Here is a 25,390-nt window from a genome sequence, read left to right as displayed (position 1 = left end):
GTACTGAAGAGGACAAAGGACATCCCCGGGATATCCCCACATTAAGAAGAGGAGAAACTAGTGAAGAAAATGAGAGAGTGTTAGGCATAAAAACAAGAGAGTATGGGGTTCTGTAACCCAAAAAAGAAAAATACATTGAGGAGCAAGGAAAGATGACCGTGTTAAGTGTTACTGACCAGTCAAGTAATGGGAAAATAAAAATCGATCATCAAGTTTAACGACATCTAGGTCATAGCTGACCTTGAAAAAAATACTGTTGTTGGAGTAGTGGGAGCAAAAGCTTGGTAGAGTCAGCTTACCACAGAATGAGAGGATAGGAATGGGAAGGAGTCAGTTTAGAAAAGTTAGTGGAGTTTTACTGCATAAGGGAGTAAAGAAATATGACAGTAGACGGTATAAAGAGGAATATTTTTGTATGCTGACAGCAGTTTAGTAGAGAGAAAACTTGATGTGGAAAAAATGCGGAATCTTTGGAGACTTGACCTTTGATAGGTGAGAAGGTATGGGTCTGCTGTTGGTGTGGGGTGTCTTTAGATGTTTCAAGAGGAGTATAAATAGGTGATCTAAACACCCAGGATAAATGTGTGCCTACCGAGTGATGAGTCTATAAAACTTCTTTGATTGCCTGTATTTATTTTCAGTAAAAAAGTAAGTAAGATTGTCAGCCAGGAGTAAGGATAAGAAATCACTCTTAAGGAGATCAAGAAAGAATGAATGGCCCAAGAAAGTTTTTGGTTATAGATTTAAAATGGTAACAGTTGTGAGTTTTCACCTGCCATGTTCAGTGCATCAGATAAATTCCAAAGGAAGTAGAAGTTCAGAGTGGGCCAGAGTATTCTAAGAAAGGAGCATGTTAATTTCCTGTGTAACAAATCATAAGGTTCTGGGTGGCTTAAAACAACATAAATGTATTTTCTCACAGTTCTGGAGGTCAGAAGTCTGAAAGGTGTCAGCAGAGCTGAACTCTCTTCAAAGGTTCTAGGAGAGAATCAGTTCAAGAGAATCGAATTCTCTAGGAGAGAATCTCTTCCAGCTTTTGGTTGCTATTGGCATTTCTTGACTGGTGGTCACATTACTACAATTTATGTCCCCGTGATAACATTTTCTCCTCTTGTCTCTGGCTTGTGACCACATTGCTCAAATCGCTGTCTCTGCCTTCACATCCTGTCCTCTGTGTGTCTTCTGTGTTTCTTTTCTAAGGCACTTATCATGGGATGTAGGGTCCACCTGGATAACCCAGGATGATTTCGTATCTCAAGATCTTTGACATAATTACATCTGCAGAGACTCTCCTTTTTTTTTTTTGCTAAGTGAGATAGCATTCACAGGTTATTGGAATTATATTTGGGGGCCGTCACTCAGCTACAATGGGGAACAAAGAACTGAAGTTGGATGAGATCACAATGTAGTTTATCTTTACATACCACAGTACTCCTGGGGATTGTAAAATTTCTGTAATGAACTCTAGACATTATAACAGTTTTTCATAGGGATTTCAAATCCTGTAAATTCCACAACAACATTATCCTCCTCTTATTGAAGAAGGAGGGCATTATGGGCTACTATGGTTAGAGTTCCAGACTGGAAATCCGTAGACATTGTGTTCTAGTCCTGCTTCTAACTGTGCTACTCTGAGAAAGTCCACAAACTCCAGTGGAACCCTTCCTCCCACCTCCCAAATAAGGAAGTTACAGCGAACATTCTGTAGGTATCCTCTCTGCTCAAACATTCTAAATGTCTAAGTATTTATGGATCTATGAGTAATTTGTCTTTCCGTAATTTCATCCTAGTGACACTCTTGACATTAAGAGATACGGTAAGCAGGTCTGATGAGCTCAGAGTTTGTCCTTTAAAAGCAAACTAGAAATATGTAGAAATTACCAACAATTGAGATTAAAAACAAAAAAAAAAGGAGTCAAGCTTCAATTTGTGGTTATTTAACATTTTAATCTACTCTTTAATTACCCTTCCTGATCAGCTCAGCTTGGGGAGCCAGGGTTGGCATGGCCACAGTAATCAGAGCCCCGTTTGCTCCTTAATTACTTGTTGCCAGTAGCCCAGCAAACGTATTTGGTTTTAGGGCTATCCACTTAGCCAGTCTGCCGTGACATTTAAAGTTTTGTAAGTTCATTGATGCCATCGTTATAAATTATTCAGAATATTGAAAGCAGCATTTATTTGTGTCTTTTGCAGGCATATTTATTTTCAGTTTAGCCAAAAACATTTAACATTCAATTATAAAAGAAAAATTCCAATAACTAGATAATTGGGTATACAGAGTATATTAATTTAAACCCAAGTAATTCAATTATAGAATGTATTTTAATCATGAAAAACTGACAACATAATGGATAGAAATAGTTTAAGGGAATGAACACATTATCAAATAAAGAATGATTGACTTTTCAGAAATCTCAGAACCTGAAAAATATAAAACATTATAGATAAAATGTGTCATTCACTTTTGAAAGTAGACAAGTGAATTCAGCTTGAATATTTTACTCAAATATGTCTACTCCTCTTCTCAGTAAAGGAAAATGACAAATTTTGAGGGAAAAAAAAAACAAAAACACAACTTGTGTAAACTCTCAAAAAAGATAGGCCGGCATGTCTTAGAGGTGTCCTATTTGTTTGTAGGTCTTGACAGAACTACAGCATTAGTGAATAAAAGCCCTAATAGTGGATGTAATATGGATTGATTTCAGTGAGACATTTGATGTAGTGTTTAATGAAATCTTATTCCCCAAATAATTCAGATTGGCTTGGCTAGGAGAGCAATCACCTGCTTTGAAAACTAGCGAAGGTATATGAACACGAGCTGATGTGAAATGCTTACCTGGGATAGAGTGAATGACTCACAATTTCAGGTTTACTGTTAGTCCCTGGAAGGATACAAGAGGGAATGGAGAAATACATTTTGCAAACTTTCAAGAATCAAGTGAACATTTGGCTCATCATTATACTGTTCGGTCTTATTAGAATTAATTGAACATAATACAGTGCTCTGATTTGATCTTTGATTTTTCCCCCCATTATCATTTATAATAGCCTTTTGCTGGTGTTTTAATTCAGACTGAAATAAGGACTAGCTAAAGAAAGGGATTTGTTATTCCTTCTTTTGAGGTATTTAAGACATTGTGTCAACCTTTTAGCATTTATTATAATCTTGTATTGTCATTGTCTTACCTTTGTATTTTTTTCCTTCACTGATGTCAGGTACTTTTAAATTTGTCACAAATATTTGCTTCCCTAATTTGTAGTTTTCCTTGACTTGAACTTATAAGTAATCTCAAAAAAAAATTGCCTTATAATTATGAACATGTTTTTAAGTGGAAAAAATAGTGAGGGGAGGAGTATGGAATCTGTTTTGATTTATTACATGAACATGTATACAACTTAATTTTAAAATATGCAAAGGTAATTAGTTCATTAAAAGAAAACCCTTCAGCCCAAATATATATTACTAGTATTCTCTCTTTTTTCTCTTTTATAATATCTTGTAAGAAAAAAAAAAAACAACTTGAAATAATTTTCAACAACACATGTTCTAATACTAATATTCATAAGACTGAAATCTAAATGTTAATATATAGAATAAGAGAACTCACTCCTAAAAGCTACCTGAAGTATTTTTGGAATCAGTGATGAGTGATTCATAGTGTTAATTTATGGTTTGTTTTCCTAAAATAATTTTTACACAGAAGAGTCATAGCACTTTTCAATCTATGAATTTTTATTTCACTCAAACATATCCGTATTCTCTCTATTTAATAAAGAAAATTTGGGTGTGAATAGGAGGAGTAAGCTCTTACAGTATTGAGAAGGATGGCAAAAGAAAGTCTGAAATTCATGTATGATAGTCTGTTATTTTTTGATATTGTCAGGAAATTAATCTTTCAAAATTAGTAGGTGTGTTCCATCAATAGCCACTCCTTTATTTAAATTGTAGTTTAATTTTTTTGAATTCTGCCTCTGTGTCATGGTAGCTCAATACAAATTGCTATGAAGTTTTTATAATACTTGCTTTCAATCAGTAAAATAAAATTTTTCTATTTATTTAGGTCCTTTGAAGGGATACTTAATTGTTTGGTTAATTTACATCGTTTTATTCCTGGAAAAATTCCAGGCGATCCTCCAAGTAATAGGAACTGTTATTACAGCATAATACATAAAAGAAAATGCTGTTGTCTTAGAAACGGACTCTCTCTGTTATCTTCCCATAGTGGCACACAGGCTGCCAGTAACAGAGCGTTCGCATGGGGTTGGGAGAGTATTTCGTAAACCACAAGAACATTCTATTCTTTTCACTTATATCACCATGTTTTGTATCTCAGAGGATCAATACATTTTATTAAAAAGCAGTGAGATAAATGTGGAACCATTAATTTTCTTTTAGCCTTTTCTCCACTGTGTATCCCCATGCATGAGATGCTACATCAGAGACTGTAGGTTCCAAAGGATACACTTGAGAAGACTTGTGAATAATGCAGTGATATTGGAATATCATAATAGAAATGCTTATCACCTAGCAGCACTGTGGCAGCATTTATTGAAAATTACTGAAGATGCTAAAGCCATTTAGAGAATGACGTTGAGGGCACTAAAGATATTTCAACTGTGATACATTAAAAAAAAAAAAGGAAAAAAAAAGAGTGTCAAGAAAGCAAAGCAGGTCAGAGGTTGCAGGATAAAGTCCTTTTTTGAGAGAATCTCCAAATTAAAATGATGTATATATACGTCATTCGATACTGATTATTTCAGCACTATTTATTGAGCATGTCCCACTTGCTAGATGCTTTTCTAGGTACTGGTGGTGCGGCATGAACCAAAGCTTCTGCTCTCAGGAAATTCACATGGTAGACGGGAGAGGCAAGCACTGAGTCAGTAAAGAAGTGAAATAAATGGTGTGTCATCTGGTGTTATGATACAGGGGTGATAAGGTGGCAAGGAAAAATCTAAAGCCAGAAAAGGAAATTGTGTGTGTGTTTGTGTGTGTGTGTGTGTGTGTTAGAGAGAGAGAGAGAGAGAGAGAGAGAGAGAGAGAGAGAGAGAGAGAGAGAGAGAGAGAGAGAGAGAGAAGGAGAGAAGGAGAGAGAGAGAGAAGGAGAGAGAGAGAGAGAGCGCGAGAAGACACGCAGAAACAGTTTGGAGGTGGTGAGGGGGCTGCCATTTGAAATAGAAGTAAGGAAGATAAGTAGAGAGTCTGTCTGTAGGATACTGGTTTTTTGTTTGTTTTTTAGCAGCATAGTTCTGATCATTCTTTAAAATATTCAGAATTGAAAGACAACTCAGAAATCACTTCATTTCAACTATTATGATCCCCCACCCCCCATGGAATCATTGTATTTATACTTCCATATACTGAGGAGAATGAAAGTGCACAGCATTTCAGGGTATAAACAAAGAATTGCTTAAATACATTGAAATATAACATGTTACAAGGTCAAGGGCTTATTGCTTGATACATAAACACGTAGTGAAATATGACGACATTGACCTTCATTGTGTAACACAAAGGTATGTATAGATGATGCGCTGTGGTTCTTTCTTTTGTATTATTTTCTCAGATACAACAGGGGAATACACGCTGAGTTGTACTGTTGTTGAATTTCTTGTATTCAATAAATACCCAGAAGGATATTAGCAAACCCAAAAAAGAGCGTGAGGATATTCTTTTTGAGTTGTGGTTTTGCCTTTAATCATTTCCATGGATATTGGTTTCACTGGCCCTTACATTAATCATTCCTTAGCAAAAAGAGAAGAGCAATACTATTGCCCCTGTTTTGTAAATAAGAAAGAGGATGGTAGGAAGGTGAAAAGAGCTGCCTCAGGCAATTCTAACTATAAGGCTTTGGTAAAGCCCTTAGAAAAAGCTATTTGTCTTAAATGACAGTTTGGAGTTTTAACCACTAGGGTTCAGAGTAAACTAAATCTGAAACAGTGTATTATAATAGAAAGATAAAAGGACTCGGACTCAAGAACCCTCGATGCTACTTGCATTTCCTCCACTAACTGGCTCTGTGCCTTTTAGAATTATTATTCTTTCAAGTTAGAAGGGTATTAGACATTGTCATTTATCGAAAATCATTTACCAAAAGCCGTTTTCTGTGCCAGGCATGGTATGAGGTGTTGGTAAAGTTGTGCTCGGTATCCTGAAAGAGCTCATGGTTTAGTGGAGCAAATTCACAAACAGAAACTGACAGAGTGGTGTGCTCAGTACATCACGCAAGGACAGTGCAGCATGGGAAGACGAAGTGGGCCACACAACTGAAACATTAGTCAGAGTAGGAGAGGTGGCTTCTCAGATACTTGGCTACAAAGTCACCTAGAGCTGGGGTTGATTGATGTAGGAGGGTATCACAGAGAGGGAACCAAGGAGAAAAGTCGCAGAAGCAATAAATAGCAATTTTAGAGCTATAATTATTTCAGTGTTGCTGGAAGGTAGACAGTAAAGCTCGATTTTCAAGGGTGAGTCAAGACGTGCCTGTTGACCATACTAAAGGGTTTTGCGTTGAACTTGAATGCACAGGGACATTTTGGGATTCATTGAAGCATGGAAAAAGGACCTATTTGGAATGTACAATGTCATACTAGAGGAAGAGTAAGAATTTATTTGAAATAGAGGAGTTATGAGGCTGAAACAAGACTCCAAGAGAGAAATTGAGGGGGTGAACTAAAATAGTAAATGTAGAATAGATTAGAAAGGTTGATTCAAGAGATATTTAGAAAGCAAAATCTATCAAATTCAATAGATAACCATATGTGAAGGAGGAAAGAATGGGTAATTATAATAGCATGATTTTGAGTAGCAATGTGGAAAAGATTAAGGTTTTTAGAATTAGCCAGTATTTGAAGACAACTTATTCTGGAGGCATCTGTAGCCTTTTCAGCTTTACATCATTAGGCAAAGGCATAGGGTAAGATCCATTTGGCCTCAGTATGCTAATTTATATTTAAAGGTCAGGGGCCCTGGGATTAGTGGACCCCAGGGTCCAAAGTCATCACAGATTCAAATTCCACTCATCCTCTATAATCATCCTAAAAGCTACTTTCCTTCAGAGATATAAGATGGATGTGACAGTTACAAGAGCTACATTTAAAAGAGCCATGGCCAGAGATACAAAGGAAGTCTCCGTTCCTGGTGGTATTGTAGGAATTCAAAATAATTCTTCAATTGTCCTTCCTTAGCACCCCTCCCTTCCGTGATATTGGGAAATCCTGGATCACGTGTTCACTCTCAACTAATTAATATCATGAGATGATGATTAGTTGCTGAAAATTGGGATTTAGTGCTGGATAGAGGCTAAGTCTCTTCTGAGACAAGTGTGAGAAGGTGAAAAGAAGAAAAACGTCAGGCTCTGCTCATGAAAAGGAGAGGAAATTACCATTATGACACCCTACCTAAAATGATTTAAGAATACCTACCTTAAATGTGTGTGAAAATAGGGCAACGGGATTTACCAAAATAAAGAGATGGGGCAGCATTGTATATGCATGTGGTGGGGGGCAGAGAAGAGGAGATGCGAGTATAAGAAGAAAGACTAAAAAAAAAAAAAAAAAAGAGAAGATTATTTAATGTAACTCAGATATACCTATAGTGCACTTATCTTCCTCCTTCACTGAGTATTCATTTTGAAGTATTTATTTGCGGCATTACTATTTTCTAAGATTGTTGCTTTAAAATTCTTTGATTTTGCTCCTTTGTCATTTTCTCCCTCATTTCCCTAAAACAGAAGAAAGGCAGTGTTTCTGGTTTTTATTCTGCACAACATGAAGAGATCTCTAAGTGTGAAGCAGATCCATGGGAAAAATAACCCTCTTAGCTATAGATGTTATTGCCATTAAATTACTACCTTAAGTACATGTACATATAGGAGATGCAGTTAATTTCACATGAAGATGTGAAGGAACACTAAGGTAATGAACTTTATTGAGAGTGCTTTTAATCCCATTATGCACATTTGAGAAGCTTTCTAAGCAGGGAAGACCACTGAGTTGATAAAAGAAGCATTTAGTTAGCAATGCCTTTGTGCTTCCCTGCTCACTGGTGTGTTTGCTTTAGAAATGAATGTTTCTCACATGGTAGATACAGACATGATTCTCTAGCTCACTTGTCTCAGAAATAATGCGTGCATGCGTGTGCATGTGTGTGTGTGTGTGTGTGTGTGTGCGCGCGCGCATGGGGGAGTGAACAGTGTCATGAAGTAACTAAGGAATACATTAAGCAACTTTTCATGGATATGTGGATTGCATAATTTAAAACCATCCTGGGGCATCCATAAATTATGCATAGGTTTTGTTTTCTTATTTTACATTTTAGAGGGGAGAAAGATACTTGATTCTGCAATTTCTACACCTTGAGCATTATAGAAATCTCTCTCCTGTCGAAAGCTGAGCATCTTTAAGGAACTATACCACCTGCTGTTTAGACTATTTTCCTAAGATCCTTTTGGACTACTCATTCTTCCTCAAACCCTGTTGAATTTTGAAGAGGAATCAACTCCCCATTATGTATAGAATAATTCCATTTACTGGTGTAAAAACAACAGCAGAGACTCGCTCTGCAGTGATTTGGAAAATGTTTTAACATTGGTTTCTTTAAAGCAGTTAAGTATTGTGTTGTTTAAAACCATCTGAAGATAGGACTAAATAATTACAATATTATAATGCACGAGTTACATAGATCCTGAATTTTCCATATTTTCCAAAGTTTTGGGACGATTGGTACCTTCTGTGGCTGTACATAGTATGTGCCAGGACACTAGCTATATGTTTTTCAAAGCTCATCTCCTTTCCACTTATAACTGCACTCCAAGCCCTCCCTGCACTTTGGATCAATATATAGGTAAATGACAATTGATTTTAAAACCAAACCAAACCAAACCTGAGAACCTGGAGATGAAATTCAATAACTTATGATGATCTTATTTGCTTCGGTCACGTTGTTTTATAAATCAGTAATTGGGAACACTATAATTACTTATCAGCATAGGACATTTTGTTTGGTCATTTACTGTTTAAAGATCTGACTTCACTTAAACATTACTTTTAGATCACTTTTAATTACTGTACTTGAGGATATGGGACATATATTTTAATTGTCTCCTTTTAAACTGAAGCCAAAGTTGAACAAATTGATATTCCTGGCCCCAAAGCCGTCTTTATCATCCGACGAGTGCTGCTCTGGCTGCACCGCTAGGTGGCAGAAGAGTTCTAGTTTCCGGCTCCGCGTTGGAGGCTCCCAAGTCCAGTCTCAGCTCATTTCCCGCAGCAGCTGAGGCTGATATAAATGTATAAACAAGCGGAAGCTATATGTGACACACACCACTATTATTAAAGCATAATGCAGCAACCCCAAGCCAAGTTCTTGGCTTTGAATGATCTGGTGATGACAAGGCTTTGCTAATGGGCTGAGGTAGGGGAAGACATCCTAAGGAAATGACTACTGAGGTTATTAGGCTCTGTGTTTTTGTACAGTCTCTGATTTTGTATCACCGTCCAGGACTAGGGCATCAAAGGGAGACCAGTGGCAACTCACACATTCACTGCTGCTGGAAGGAAGGACTATGGTGCTTCCACCTGCCTCTGCTGGGAGCGCTACTGCTCACGCCTGGGAGAAGAGGAGAGGGAGGCAGTCTAAGGAGGAAGAGGAGCTGGACATGCACAAAGGAAATCATTAGATTGAAAAGCCTGCACCTTGGAGGCTCCTTAACTGCGAGAGCTTGGTTATAGAGTTGAATAGGAGTAGACTCTGACAGTAAAGCATTTTATTTATGTATAAAAAGATTTGCCAGGTTGATCGGATATCACTCAGGAAATATGTGAATTCTTGCAACATATGAAATATTAACAGAAAACTCAGAGAGATACTTGGGTCACAGGCAAAGAAAGATACTTGCATTCATAGCATGTATATTTATGGTTTTTGGAGAGGGGTTTTTTGGTTTTGTTTTTTAAATGAGCCCACCGTATTCCAGAGTAAATAAAACTTTTTCACTTAGGGAAGCACAAGAGGTGGTAAAAAGAAAGAAAAGAGTGTGCTATTCCCATACAGGGGAGAGGCCTAGCAGCCGCATTATTCTGGAAAGCCAGTCATCTGTAGGTTGTTTGCTAGGTTGGTCCACCTACATCTGCCATCGCAGCCAACACCTGGTGCAGGGTGAATGACACACAATACTCCCCAAATGGCACTGTCCAGCCGTGTCCTCCAATTAAAACTAATACACATTCCTCCCCACGCCGAAGACATGCCGCCAGCCTGGCGAGCAGCAGGGCTGGTGCTGGCAGGGCCTAATGACCACAGTGGCAGCGGCGGCGGCAGCCAGAGCTCTGGGCAGCAGGTGCACTTGGCTGGGCGCGGGCGAGGGCACCGCGTGGCGCTGTGTTGCTGCTCACATATGATGCAGGCAGAGCAGAGCTGTTTCCAAATTGATAGCAGAGGGGATTTGGTTGCAGACCAAGCTGAGCACACTGCATTCAGGGCTCGGAGAAGTTCCCGTGGGGTTGGTTGGGTGCTATTCACTTTGGGAAGGAAAAGTGGCTCCCCCTACCCTCCAACACACACCTTGACCAGGTAGCAGAGGCCCAATTCTGTAGGCAGGCCAGTAAACACCTGTGAGAAACCTGAAGAGCTTTGATTTTGAGGGCCAGAAAGTCTCTCACTAGGTTTATCTCTTCCAGGTCGCATGGATATGCCAGATCCCAGAGAATCTCCCAGAAGGTAAGTGGCCTGCTAAAACGTCTCAGCATTCAGTGAGAGTTAAGGGTTTTGCACATCCCTCCACACCCCTCCATGCTGGACTTCTCTGAGAAAGAGTGGGAGAATCCTCCTGGAATATGTGTGTTTGTGTGTGTGTGTGTTTGTGTGTGTGTGTGTCAGAGAGAGAGAGAGAGAGAGAGAGAGAGAGAGAGAGAGAGAGAGAGAGAGAGAGAGAGAGAGAGAGAGAGAGAGAGAGAGAGGGGGGGAGGTGTGTGCAGGGCTCAGGAATGCCGGGCTTCCCTGGGGCAGGGGAGCACAGTGAAGTTTGCCATGTGCACTTACTCATGGATTGTGCTTCAGTGCAACACTATGGCATCAGGAGTACCTTTTCCTCGGTTTCAGCACTATTTTTTCCAAAGGCAGGATGATTGTGTCCTTTTTCCATTTTGTCAGCAGTGCAGCAACTTATGTCAGTCTTTGTTTTCACCTCTGCTGATTTCAACGGCTGTCTGGTGGTGTCAGTACTGTCAGTTTAAAATCATGCTTCTCTCTGTGAGCACTGTTATGTTATAGGACACCTGAAGGTGCCATTTTCCTGTGGTTAATTAACCTTGAGACCAGAGACACACCAGCACAGCCCCTTAATTACATTTATGTGTAACCCCGCAAACACAGGGTGATGAGGGGCCACTAGTGCTTCTGTCATGTCTCCTCCCATCTGTCTGACCCACAATCTCAGGGTTGTTATACAATACTGATTTCTGTCCTTGACATGGATTGTTATGCATTCTGAGTTCAGATGGCAAAGCTTTGAATGTCTGAGTGGAAACTTTGGCAGGTGTATGCAAAAACTTGTGCTGAATAATTTCTTTTACAAAAAGAGAAAAAAAATCAACGCGACTTCCTTTGCCTCTGCCTGCCACGGTTGCTTGACCAAAATCTGTGAAAATAGACATGAAGAGTATCCTTAATTGATACCCTAGTCCCTCCTTTTTTTTTTTTTTCTTTTTTTTCTTTTTTTTACATTGTGAGTGAACCAAGCCAAAACTTTTTCAGTTGTTAGCTGCTAAAAACATTTGACTTTTGTATGCTGGGTCTTGGGCTGTAGAGATGAAGTGGTGTGAGGCTGGGTTTGGGGCGGTGTGGAGGATACAGAGAGGAGCGTAGCAGATGGTTGTTTTGTCGAATCAATAGAAGTGGGAAAGAGGAGGCAGGAAGCAGATGATGAAGACATAGAAGTTCAAAGATAACCAGGGCCATGGGCCCAGTCTAGTAAACTGAAGAGCTGGATCCAAGCTAAGGATTTGGATCACAACGAGCCAAGGACGAGAGCCAAGAACACACACATTGTGGTTGGTTCAAACCTGGACAAGGGGACCTAAAAAGTAAAGTGTAAAGTAGACCGGATCAACATTAGAGACTGATGTTATCAGAATCCATGGTCTCCTAATGACTTTCCCCGTGACACTTAAAGCAGGTTCATCATTTATTTATTTAAAAATGAAACAAAAAAATAATCATTGCATTTTTGCTATATGTGTGGAAAAATAGAGAAAAGTAAGGAAAAGTGCATGTAGTACAAATCAATCTGATTTTTGGCTTTCCCTCCATAACACTGCCACCAAATTGTTTTTCATTTTCTGCTTAAATACATCTAGTGACTGGCTCCTTTCCAGTTACTGGTATTTCTATATACAGAGGGGGCCAAAAAACATATACACATTTTAAGAGAGGAAAGAACTGTATTGAAATTGTAATACAATGAATGATGCTAGCATTCATTTGATTAATGCCATCTTTTGAGTGAATGTCATACTACACATTGCTACCGTAATTCAATTCAACTTCGAAAAGTAATAAAGATAAAGTCTCTTAAAATGCATATATTTTTTTTGGGCACCCTTGGTATTGGTGGTTGTTTCTTTTGTTCATTCCAGTGTGGTCTTTGCACAGCTTTTACCTGTAGGACTCTGTTCTGATTCTGGAGCTATGTAAAGTGAGCCCATCTCTCAATCAGTTATGTAAAAGTATATAAGATAACTGAAAAGAGGGCCGATGGCCCCTCGTTTCACTCATTAGTTACCTCACGGATGTTTCTAAGAGTTTCTAAACTCTGGCAATCAAGGGTGAATATGAAGGGACTTAGTCCTCATGCAATTTGTACTCTTGCTGTGGAGACTGGGATTTGTTGATGTCACAGGTTGCAGTGTTGTCAAGAACCACAGGGAGGCCAGTGGGATGCTTGGGAGGCCGGAGGACATAGGGACATGTGGGACTCATACCTGGGGGGAGAAGCAGGGATTTGGTAAGCATAAATACGGAGAGTTTAAACATCTAGGGTTTGCAGGGAGAGAAGGAGAAACACCTCCTTTCCTTCAGTAGGAGCAGAAAAACAGTTCTGGGATCTCTTCTTGAGATAACATGATGAGATGCACCGGGTTTTCCCAGGAGGACTTGAGCTGACTCTCTACTTCTTTGGGCTTTTGAAATATATTTAAAGAGTAGAGATAAGCAGTTGGCTGTCTGGAATAAAATGGGATTTACTCACTGTTAGGTCAGTAACATTAGCTCTGCTCCAAGAGAAAGTGTGGAAAGAAGGCAGAGAGAAGTTTCTTGTGTGTTTGTTAGTTTTGTTTATTTTTGACTCTGGTTGGAAATAGCCAAAATGAGAGAATAGGACAAATCCATACAGATTTTTAGTCTACATATTTGGAGAATAGAAGCCATATCTTAGATGTCTTTATGACTCCTGGTACACCTGAGACATTGTGCACAAATTAGTCAACAAAATGTTTGAATGAATGCCTGTTTTATTAAGTTATAGTGGCCAAGCTAATGCTGTCATGCCTCTTTTATGAATTGAATTGGCTTTCTTTAAAACTGTAGTTTTATTATATGAATTATTACTGTAAAACACATATTCTGCTCTCCCAGGCCTCTGTGATTTAACCTTCAAATCTACCCCTCTCTGTGTTGCAAATGGATCATGTAGAGATAGTAATGCTGGTTAATTTAAAGAGTAGAGGATGTTAAACTGCACATGGTTTATGTATCCCAAGGAAATTCCGGAGTCATAAATCACCATGGTGACATAGCACATTGTGGTCCTCAGGGGGATACGATACTGTAAACCTTTTCTAATGATTTACAGTTCTCCCAAATGAATTGTCATATTGACACTACTTGGGCCACAGCAGGCAATAATTGTTCTCAACAGTTATCAGTCCTAGAACAGAGGGGAAATCTTACATAAAATCCTGCCTGAGAGCTCAAACCACACTAACAACTGAGGGCTTTCGCTTGTTTAATAGTTTTAAAAGAGAAATACCGTCCGTACCCCCAGGGATTCTGACTAAAACAAGATTTCCTTTTCTAATGAGCTGATCCAGTTAACAACATTTTAAACAACCTAATAATTTGTACTTGTGTAACACTTCCAATTTGATGATCCTCGGGTTTTTAAACATTAAAATCCTATTAAGTCTGGGTCCTCTGAGCATCAAATCACAGTAGCTCCATTTCAAAGGTAGCAACTGTTGAGTAAATTTGTCTTTGAAAATGCAGCCCTGTATCTTCCAGTTTTTCCCCCAAATATACTTAGAACATTTTTCATAACAGTGAGTTTCTTAGTTCTCCAGTGATATACACATAGCAATTCACAATGGAAAATTTTCAGTTTCTATAAACTCAAGATCATAGAAACCAGCTAACCATCGAAAAATTAGATTGTAGTTGAGAGAAAATCTTCAATTATTAAAATTAAATAATTCTCTAGTGGATACTGAACAGTGTGAGGAAGGCAGGGAAGTCCTTCCCCTGGAACATGGTGTAAACCTATAGAAACAATACTGAATATTTATCTTAAAGAGAAGAGATGAAAGAATGATTATCTAGTGTACCAAGTTCTGCAGTCTCAAGTAATCACAGTGGTCCACAAATATGGTTTCACTCTAGCTCATGTACAGCTGTTTCCTGGCACTCCATGACATTATTACACCTCTTTAATAATTCAAGGTACTCTTGGGACCTAATTTCTGCCTTAAATAATTCATAATGCATGCTTTATATTAAATGAATAATTTTAATGAGAAAACCATATCAGTTTGACTGGGGAATAACTGTTGATTCAATTTGAATGTTACTTTGAATGAACCAGCATTGGATTAACAAGCATTGTAACATTTTTACAATGTTGTTTTCTTATTTATATCCTGGCCTGATTTTTTGGTTATAATTATTAATCTTCTAGTAAGTTGAGAAAATAACAGGAAATCGAGAGAACGAACTTTAGACTAAATGATGGAAAATTTACAGGGAAGAATCATTGAAGAGAATAAATAACATAGAAACACCAACTTCTTTAATTAGCTATGTTTTCAATTCTCTCTGACCTTGAGATTCTGTAGATGATAGTTTTGCATCCGTCCTATTATTCAGTCTGGAAAAACAACGAGGTCCTCTTAGCACGAAAACACTCTTCTTTGGACCATCTATCAGTCAAAAAAAATGCATTTATTTGTCAGGTTATTTGAATAATGGCATTAATGCAGCACTACAGTAAAAATATGGTAGAGAACACATAATGCAGATTTATGAGTACAGATAGAATAATTGGCTGTGAAATCCGTGAGAACACAGATATATGCTTTTGTGCCGCTCACACCGAGGGTAGTGCTTGTTACCTAATTGGTACTTAATAGATAATTTGTTAAATGAATGAATGGTGAGCAAAAAGTAGACAGTATTCAGGGAAGCATTAATAATATGGGGGAAAAAAAAGTATTGTGAATACATTAAGGTTTAATTTTCACCAAGCACACCCAATGAGGTAGGTGTGATTGTTCCCATTCTATGGAAGAAGAGACTGAGGGTTAAATGGTTGAAGTAGATTGCTTAAGTTCACATAGGAAAGCTGGACCATGAAGCTAGGATTCCCTAACTCAAAATGTCATGCTCTGAACCACTGGACCACACTGTCTGTCTTAGAGGCCTGCAGAACTTGGTATTTGCACAGTGTCTCCCATACAAACACTGGAAGATGCAAACATGCTTATTACTCATCAGTTAAGTCTGGGCGTGTTCTGGATGGTGTGAATGTAGACAGTACTCTTATTTAATATCAAGCCCCTATTAAAATGCTCTTCAGCTTAGCTCTTGGCTTCATAGTTTAAAGTGTGAGGAGAACATGGAGGCAATGAACTGAAGTGTCTGTGGCATATTAAGAACCTGCACAATTAGATTCAGACAGCCACGTTTTACTAAGATCTCACTGTCTTCCTCTCTCAGTATTTACGTTATGAGGCATCACAAAAAAAGACAACATAGTTCACATCATGAGGATGTTTGCATATTATGTGAAATAAAGAATGAAGCATGTGGAAAAGATTTCAGAACGTTTACAAAGCAACTTGCCGATGAGCTTCCGTCTCCTGTCTGGTTTAGCTGAGTAGGGATTAAAATTGTTGCATATTTCTCAAAGTTGATAACTTAAATATAGAAAATAGAGGTTGAAAGTATGTCTATGTTGAATACTAAAATATTTTTAATTGCAAAAGGGTACGCCAAAATCTTATTGGATGTGAAAATAATTCTTTTGTACTATATGTGTGTGTATGCATATGAAAAAAGTATTATTCGAATCCTTAAAGTTCTATTATTTCAACTGAATTTCTGATTTTTTACAGTAAATTAAATGAGAAAAATACAATATGGAAACAACAGGATAAATAGAAGCCCTGAGTTCCTGTCCGAATCTCTTGCTTTCTTCTGAATCTCAATTAAAATAGGATTTTTGTATAAATCAAATAATATAATACTCATATACATATATACATAATGTATTACGCCCATTTTACTATGATTATTAATACTAAGTAGAAATAATGACTAATGTTTCTAGAGTTTTGATTTAAATAGCAATGTTACAGATTGCCTGTTCCTGTCTATTTTCAGGTCATAGCAAAGGAAAATAAAGCATCCCTCCTTCATTTCTCCTTTCAGAGGCTCTCAGGAAATTAAAAAAAAGAAAGGAGTTCTCCGTAGTATTTCTGACAGCAAATTTCTCAGAATCTAGAAATACTTCTTTTCTCTGTAATAAGTTGCTGCAGATACAAGGGAGTACTTATGATTGATGACTATCTCCGTTTGCATGAGCAATAATTCCTGAACACACACTTCTCGATTAAAATACAAATGCATTTTCAACTGCATATTTCTTTATCTATGTTTTATTCTTACATGATAAAATGTGAAAAGAATCAAGTAAAGTTGGGCTCTAGAATATTGCAACAGTGAAACTGAAGCTGAGGGGATTTTTAAGTAGGGAAGGATGATTTCTTGCCATCCATGTGGCTCATGAACACGTGATTCCATATGAATAATCAAGCTGATTACTCTTGCACAAAGAGTCTTAGACTCTGTGACCAAACAAAGTGGAAAACTAAAACCCAGGCGTCATGAGTGAATTGACAAGGTACCATTGTTAGTAAATGTCAGAAATGAGACCAGAAGAGACAGAGAGGGCGCTGTGTGCCAGACATTGTGTTAGGCATTTCTACACCCATTGTCTCATTTGATTGCTAGCATAACCTTGTGATCGTGATTACTATTTCACAGGTGAGAAACTGAGGCTGGCAGAAGTGTAATAGCCTAGTTACAAAGTCAGTAAGTGGCAGACTTAGGAGGAATCAATGTCTCTTTGACTCTGTAAGTTACATTCTTCCCATTGCAACGTGCTGCCCCTCAGATCTTCAAGTGCTAGCCTAATGACTTTGCTCACATTTGGAACATGTATTAAGGGTTATTCAAAACAAAGTAAGATACCCGGTATGACGACAAATGGAGACAAACATGAAGTTATTCTAGTTGAAACAGCACTTGTGAAATTTCAGGTTAAGAACTAGCTTCCATGACCAGAAAAAATAAGGACAACAAAGTCAAATATAATTTGAATTATACAGCCCTCAGGCAGTGCAATGCCCCTACAGGTCTCCTGACATTTTGTAAGGCCATTTAATTCATTTGCAGATAGGTACAACTATAATACTTACACACTTGCTCACTTTCACACATGGAGTGTAGGCTGTGTGCTTGAAAACACAATAGAGAAAAAAATAAACAAAGATGAATTATCTTATTTACATTTCAGTTCTGAAAGATAATTATTTGTTTAAGTAAAGGACTTTGCCTTGATTATAGGACACTAATGATCATTAATTATTAAACATATGTTTGTATTTGCAGATATTTTTGCATTTCACTAGTCTCATCAAGAGACCAAGCTCAACTAACCCGTCTTTTGGTAATGCTTGCAATCAAATTTTTCTTCCTGAATAAGCATTTCATGAATAAATATAAATGAGAATTCAGAAAAGTATAATGCATAAACCTTTATTCTACATGTGTCCATAAAACAGTATGGCAAAATAACAAGTGATATATTAACATATTTTATAAAAGATTGGTAACATAATAAAAGTTTTGTTTTTAAACCTTGAATTTATGATAAAAAGTTTATGGCATCTTCTTTTCTTTCTCCTTCATTTCTTATCATATTTTTTGTCATGGGTCTCATTCATTCATTCACCCATTCAAAAATACTTAGATTGATTACTACTGGACACTGTGACTAGTCCTAAGCAGTAATCGTACCAAGTAGGCAACACAGAAGACTCCCTGTCCTCCTGAAGCTTATACTCTAAATGGTAGAGACATACAATAACCATGTAAAATCAGGCAGATGATGTCAGATAATAAATGCAATGTAAAGCAGAGTGACAATGACTTGGCATGAGTTACTTAGAAAACAATGCCAGGATAGGTTCTCTAGGAAGATACCTTTGAAAGGAGACCTACATGGGCAGAGATGCAAAGATGTGGGAAATGATGAGAACTAAAGAAGATTAAAAAAAAAAAAAAAAAAAAAAGCCAGTATGGCTGGGGAAAATACTAGACAGAGATGTGAAGCAGAGACCAGATATCAAAAAACAAGAAAGCCATAACAAGGAGTGTGGATTGGTTTTCCTTTTTTTTTTTTTTCAATTAGTTTCAGGTGTACAAAACAGTATCATAGTTAGGCATTTACACCCCTCACAAAGTGATAACCCTCCTCCCCCAATGTACTACCCCTCTGACATCTTACAGAGTTGTTACAGTTCCACCGACTCTATTCCTAATACTGTACTCCACATCCTGTGACTATATATATATATATATATATATATATATATATATATATATATATAATGTTGTTATAATTATATATATAATTATAGTGGACATTCATTATTTAGGAGTGTGGATTTTAATGGTAGTGCTGTGCAGGGAGCGGGTGGTAGTCAGGTGGCAATCCAGAGACTAGATTATGCCCAGCAGTGATGACATTTGGGGCATGCCTGGCAGCAGGGCAGATGGCAGGACAGAGAGAGATTCAGAATTGGTTTTGGAGTTACAGCTGGAAGGATTTAAAGGATTTCATGGATAATATAAGAGAGGAATCAAGACTGACTTGCTTTTTTGGCTAGAGAGAGGTGGAGGAGGGTGTATAACTTAGTAAGATGGGGACGCCTGCTGTTATAATTGAAAATTCCTTGACCATGACTAATATGTGCAAATCCTCGTTAGGTATAACAGGATCGAAGTAATATTTCAAAGGTCTGCAGTGGCCATGATTGTCCTTATTCCTTATCTTGAAGATTTTGCCATTGTAGCCAGCAGTTGGCTTCAGTCTGTGTGTGGGGAGCGTTGTGTGGGAGATTCTTGGGATGCATGTCTGTGAGAGAAGATATTGGCAATGAATCATATGCTCTGGCTAGCTCTGCACAATAAGGGTATGAAGACACTGTCAAACTTTTTTGTTTGGCTTCATAAATGGTAAAGCATTGATAAACAAACCAGGGAATCAATCAGAGATAAGAAATACACAATTGGTCACTTTAGCCTTCCTGCTACATACTGGGAGCCTGCCCCTCTGTTTAGAAGCAGTATCTAGATCCTTCTGGATATAGTGAGAATCAAGGGCGTTATAGGTGAAATTCATAAGAAAGCATAAGACACGTACCACAGAACTCTGGGAGGTAGAAAACCATCCTTCTGTGGAAAAATCTCCAGCACTTTGCAGTGACAATTCTAAGACTGACAGCCATCTCAGGCTGTCATCCAAGGAATGGGTTGTACGGTTGCTCAGGGCTGTGTAACTGGAGCTTTCAGTACACTTCTTACTTGACTGTCCTACTCAGAATTCCTCAAGAGCCCTTGACTCTTGGTCATTTAAGGTCTGCTCTACATTATGGATCTTTTTGAAAATCAGTCCAGCATTTAAGATGAAATATTCAGGGCGAAGAAGACAGGGCAGCCAATGAGCGGACCCCACCATAACACAATCTCAAGGAAAACCAAACATCTAGCTGAAAGAGAGTAAGTCTATACTCTAATCAGAAAGGAGGAGTGCAGTTTTATGTTTTCTTGTGTTTCAAACCCAATTAAGGTTTGCCAATCTTTCCCCCAGCTATCGCTCTGCTTATGGCCCACCTAGTCTTCCAGTCTAGCCCTCTAACTCAAGTTCTGCAAAATAGGGACAGAATCTGAATGAGGTATTGCGGACAACCTTCAGTGCTGCGCCCTGTGCACCGGGTCTTCTTTGACCCATCCTGTGCTCCCTGTGGTCCTTGAAGGTGACACGCAGCCACTCTTCCCAAGTCCAGGGGGCTGAACTGATCATGGAGGGAGGATAAGTGAGTGTGCATTGTGTACCACAGATGCATGAGCAACCAAGGGCGGGAAAGGAATAATGTAAGTGAGATTAGGCTGATCATCCTGGGCATACGGTGAATGTGTCAGAACTGCAAATAAGCCTGAGTTGTGTTAAACGGAAACACTTGAAACACCATTCTGTTTGTGTTCTTTTTGTATCTTTAGATTAGCTGCGGCTATAGTGGCAGTGTGGCACAGTGTGTGTTGGGGCGGGGTGGGGCGGTAGGTTTGAACTGAGGCTTCAGGTTCCTGTTCTGATTCTACCACTAACGACATGAGTCGCCTTGGTAAAGTCACTTCAATTCCTTGGGCTTCAATTTTCTCATCTCTAAACTGAAGATAGTAGGAACGTCCAGTACCTAGGGGTTTGATAAAGCCTGTAAAAACACTTTTAAAGTATAAAGTCTCATAACTGCCAGTTTGTAGTTATAAAATAGTCACAGGGATGTACAGTACAGCATAGGGAATATAGTCAATAATATTGTAATAACTGTGCATGGTGCCAGGTGGATACTAGACTTGTTGGGTGAACATGTTGTAAGTTATACACATGTCTAACAACTCTGCTATACCCCTGACACTAATATAATATCACATATCAACATTAACTAAAAAAAAGTATGAAATGCTCAAAGAAGAGACAGTTGTCTCTAGTGTTATGATGGACATGTATGATAACTTCAAAATGTAGCATTAACAGGAACTATTTATTGAGTGCTTACTTTGGGCCAAGAACATGAATCATCTCATTTAACTCACATCACAACCCCTTGGCTAGGCACTGTTGTCTACGCTGGGCAGAGGAGAAAATCAACACTCAGTAGTTTAAGTGATTAAACACTAAGTAATTTGATCAAGGCCATATAACTAGACAATGGCTGTCCTAGCTCTCGGTTTCTGCCTATCCAGTTTCAAAGCAAGGAGTCTAGCTCTACATGCTATTTAGAATTATAACTCCAACTGTACTATGAAGTATCTCAGATTGTAAAGCTCTAAAATCATTCCAAAGTTTTAAAATAAACTATAATAATTCAATTAGAATATGAATTTTAATGCTCATGCTATGAGATTATAGTGCTAAGATTACTGCAGAATTTAATAGATATGGCTACTTCCTCCACACAAATCATTTGACTGTATAGCAATTGTTAAGTGTATATACCAACCCACCCAAGGGTGCCAGATTTTAATTTGAAACAGAAATAGCCATGTTTGTGGGAACAACACTATTGCGACTTTATTTGGAAGGGGATTTTAAATTAAGGTGAGGTAGCATGCTTTAGCATTAATACCTATGCTGCCCCTATCGTTAGTGGCTGGGAAGATAGCGTTATTGCTAATAAAAATCATTAGAATGCCGTAATTTTCAACATAGTTCAACTACTCCAAAGAACAGACAGGGCAAGTTCGCTGAGTGCTAAACTAATAAATGGCATTTGCAAGAAACAGAGAGTTGTTGTATATCTTAAAGTAGTGAAATGTTTTCCTCACTTGCCCACCTTTGGTCCTGAGGTAGTATCACTTTTAATATCAGTTTCAGTATCTGCAGTTGATAAACTGCCTGGATAGCATTTGGCATATATAGCAGACTTTACTGTGTTTTTGTGGAGATGGAATGATAATATAGCACATATGCAAACAATCTGGGTTGTGCATATGCAAACTATATGTGGTTGAAGTTGAGGCATTGGCACTTTTATTGTTTTTACATCTTGGGCTGTTCTGTCGCGTTGCTTTGCAATCCACCTCTTCTCCCCTCCACCCAACATTCTCTGTTTACTCCCAGAAGCAAAAGACCTCCTTTCTTCTATTTCTTAGGGGGAGCCTGTTTTAGTTGGCTTTAGCCCCACTTATCTTGGCCAATACTTGAAGCTGTGCATTTCCTCCAAGGTCCAACTAAGCTCTAGGATGGTCATGTACACACTGGTCTCTGCTCAGAGCCAATTCTGTTCCATTGGTTACATAATCTTGTAGTTTGTACAACAGTATGTCCTTTATTATGCTAAGAAATGATTAGTGATTTAAGTATCGAATACCATCATTTATAATTTTTACTTCTAAGAATATCCTAATTATTTTATTTGGTGTGTTGCCATACGTATGATGTTCCTTGCTCCAAGAAAATGACTTGCTCTGTAGATTTAGAAGATGAGGAATAATAGATAAGAAAGTAATTTTCATGATAGAGGCGTAATTTATTCTTTCAATTCAGTTTTCCAGTATATTAAAAAGAAAGGGCACCAGAAAAGGTCTGCCCCTTTTGTCACCAGGTATTTTATTATCCTTTACAAAAATTGTGCTTGGAAGAGAATTTCAGAGAACAGAAACATTTATTACAGAAGATATATATATATATATATATATATATATATATATATATATATATATATAGTCTTTTTCTTCTTATTATCTTATTAGAAATTTTTAGGGGCAGAGAATGGAAGCATGGTCTGTGAATGCATGTAGCAATATTAATAAATATTTTTCTTTTTATTGAGGACCTAGTCTAACAAAGTTTTAAAATATGCCTTCTAATCTTCACAAATTGACTAAATTGCAGTGTACTAGTTATTTATTGTTGCATAGAAAATCTCTACAAATCTTAGTGGCTTAAAACAATAATGATTCTTTATTATCCCTCATAATCTCTACTATTTCAAAATTCAAGAGCAGCTTAGTTCTCACTTGGGATCTCTCATGAGGCTGCAGTCCCACGACTTCTTTATTGTCATATGTAGTGCGTTACCTGAGAAAAATTCCAACAACTCTATATCTTCAGGTGGTCTCTCCACATGGTTTCTCTCTTTCCTGGTAGACTCAGGAGAGCCAGAATTCTTACATGATGGACAGGGAGCCAGAAATTCATGCCCCCAAAGGAGAGAACTAAGTGACAGCCATAGCACCTTTTATGACCTAACCTTGGAAGTAATATAGTATTACATGCAACACACTCTATCGGAAAGCCAGTCAGAAAGTCTTATCTAGGTTCAAGAGGAGGGGGAAATAGATTGCCTCTGTATTGGAAACAAACAAAATTCTAGAAGAGCATGTGGGATTAGAAATGTTTCTGTGTCAAATGACTACAGAAAAACCAAAGCAAGACGCTTACATGCTCAAGAAACCTGTGCTTGGATCTTACCGTGGCCAAATTGTTCAGTCTAAGGTTAATTCATTTAGGAAACCTGTACAAGTCAAAGAGGAGAATTCTGCAACAACGAAGAAACTTTCAACTACTGTCTCTAAAGCCACAAAGCCTCAGCCTATAAACACCAGCAGTATAACAGTGAAAAGTGAGAGAGCACCAAATATGAAGACTACCACTAAATTTGTGAGCACTACATCTCAGAACAGACAACTTTTGCGTCCTCCTATTAGGAGTCACTACAATAATACCCAGGACTCCATGAACCGAGGCATCAGTAGAACCTCTGCCAACGTTACAATTCGGAAAGGGCCTCCTGAGAAAGAATTACTGCAATTAAATTCAGTTTCATCTAATGTCAAAACCAGTTCTTCTCAGGAAGTAAGAAGAAATAAGGCACTATCAAGAAGCATCACATCGGAAATTATAGCCAAGCCTGCTTCATCTTCTAATACTAAACTGACAGAAAAGTCAAAACCCATTGACCCGCGGAGACATACTATCGCAAAAGCAGCTATCAATAGCAGATCTGCTCAACCCAAAGAAACTGCAGAAGAGAGAAAAGCTCGTCTGAGTGAGTGGAAAGCTGGCAAAGGAAGAGTGCTGAAAAGGCCTCCTAGCTCAGTAGTTACCCACCCTGAACCTGAAGGACAAAATGAAAAACCAGTTGGGTCCTTTTGGACTACCATGGCAGAAGAAGATGAACAAAGATTATTTACTGAAAAAGTAAACAAGACAGTTTCTGAATGCCTTAACCTAATCAATGAGGGCTGCCCAAAAGAAGAAATATTGGACACACTGAATGACCTGATTAAAAATATTCCAGATGCCAAAAAACTTGTTAAATATTGGATATGCCTTGCACGAATTGAACCACTCACAAGTCCTATTGAAAATATTATCGCGATCTATGAGAAGGCGATTCTGGCAGGAGCTCAGCCTATTGAAGAGATGCGACATGCAATTGTAGATATTCTAACAATGAAGAGTCAAGAAAAAGTTACTTTTGGAGAAATTTTTGAAGAGCCTTGTGCAACCAAGGAACAAATCCAAGAAGTCAACATTGAAGATACCAGTGATAAACTAGAGTCAGGAAAACCAGAAATGGAAAATAAACATCATAGAAATGTGGTATTTCAAGACTGTGAACCAGAGCAAAATGACAAAACGAAAGATCCAGCCAATGATGTTAAAACTCCCAGTACAGAAACAAGAGAGAGTTGCTTAATTAAATATAATGTGTCTACTACACCATACTTACAAAGTGTGAAGAAGAAGATGCAAGTTGATGAAATAAATTCTACATTTAAAGAGCTGAAGTTTCTAACACCAGTTAGACGTTCTCGACGTCTTCAAGACAACATTTCTAAATTGCCAGATATGTTAAAAGATCATTATCCTTGTGTATCTTCATTGGAACAGTTAACAGAGTTGGGAGACGAAAGTGATGCTTTTATATGCCGCCCTAATGCAGCCCTGTGCCGGATGTATATGGAGCCTGAAACAAAAGAAGAGAAATGAAGCTATGATAAGGAATGAGGTTTTTATTATTCCTGGGCTGTTTTGTTTGTTGTGACTTTGTATGTCTCTTAGGTCAGCAGTTGGCCAAGTATCTAAGTATTCACGGCAGTAAGCTCTTTTACTAACATTGACATTATAGCAGGTGTTGCCTTCTGTGTGTCTGAAACCTAAATCTTATGTTATCTAAATAATCTAAGGTTTCCTAAGATAGGCAAATTTTATCAATTAGTTTGCTATGTTCCTTGAATATCGTTAATAAATGCCATTCTAGTTTCAGT

General features: G+C 38.0%; 1 protein-coding gene across 1 annotated transcript; it reads left to right on the top strand.

Annotated features, from left to right (window-relative positions):
- Positions 1 to 23,525: 23,525 nt before the first annotated feature.
- Positions 23,526 to 25,169, top strand: LOC308496769 (cytoskeleton-associated protein 2-like; the record flags this gene model as incomplete). The annotated part of the gene is made up of 1 exon (XM_081046413.1): positions 23,526 to 25,169. One exon carries the CDS (start codon positions 23,526 to 23,528, stop codon positions 25,110 to 25,112), a length of 1,587 nt encoding a protein of 528 aa, XP_080902539.1. The 3' UTR covers positions 25,113 to 25,169.
- Positions 25,170 to 25,390: the final 221 nt, after the last annotated feature.

This window comes from Rhinolophus hipposideros (assembly GCF_964194185.1).
Source record: "Rhinolophus hipposideros genome assembly, chromosome: 4".
Classification (NCBI taxonomy): domain Eukaryota; kingdom Metazoa; phylum Chordata; class Mammalia; order Chiroptera; family Rhinolophidae; genus Rhinolophus; species Rhinolophus hipposideros.
This window is presented reverse-complemented; position numbering and strand designations above follow the sequence as displayed.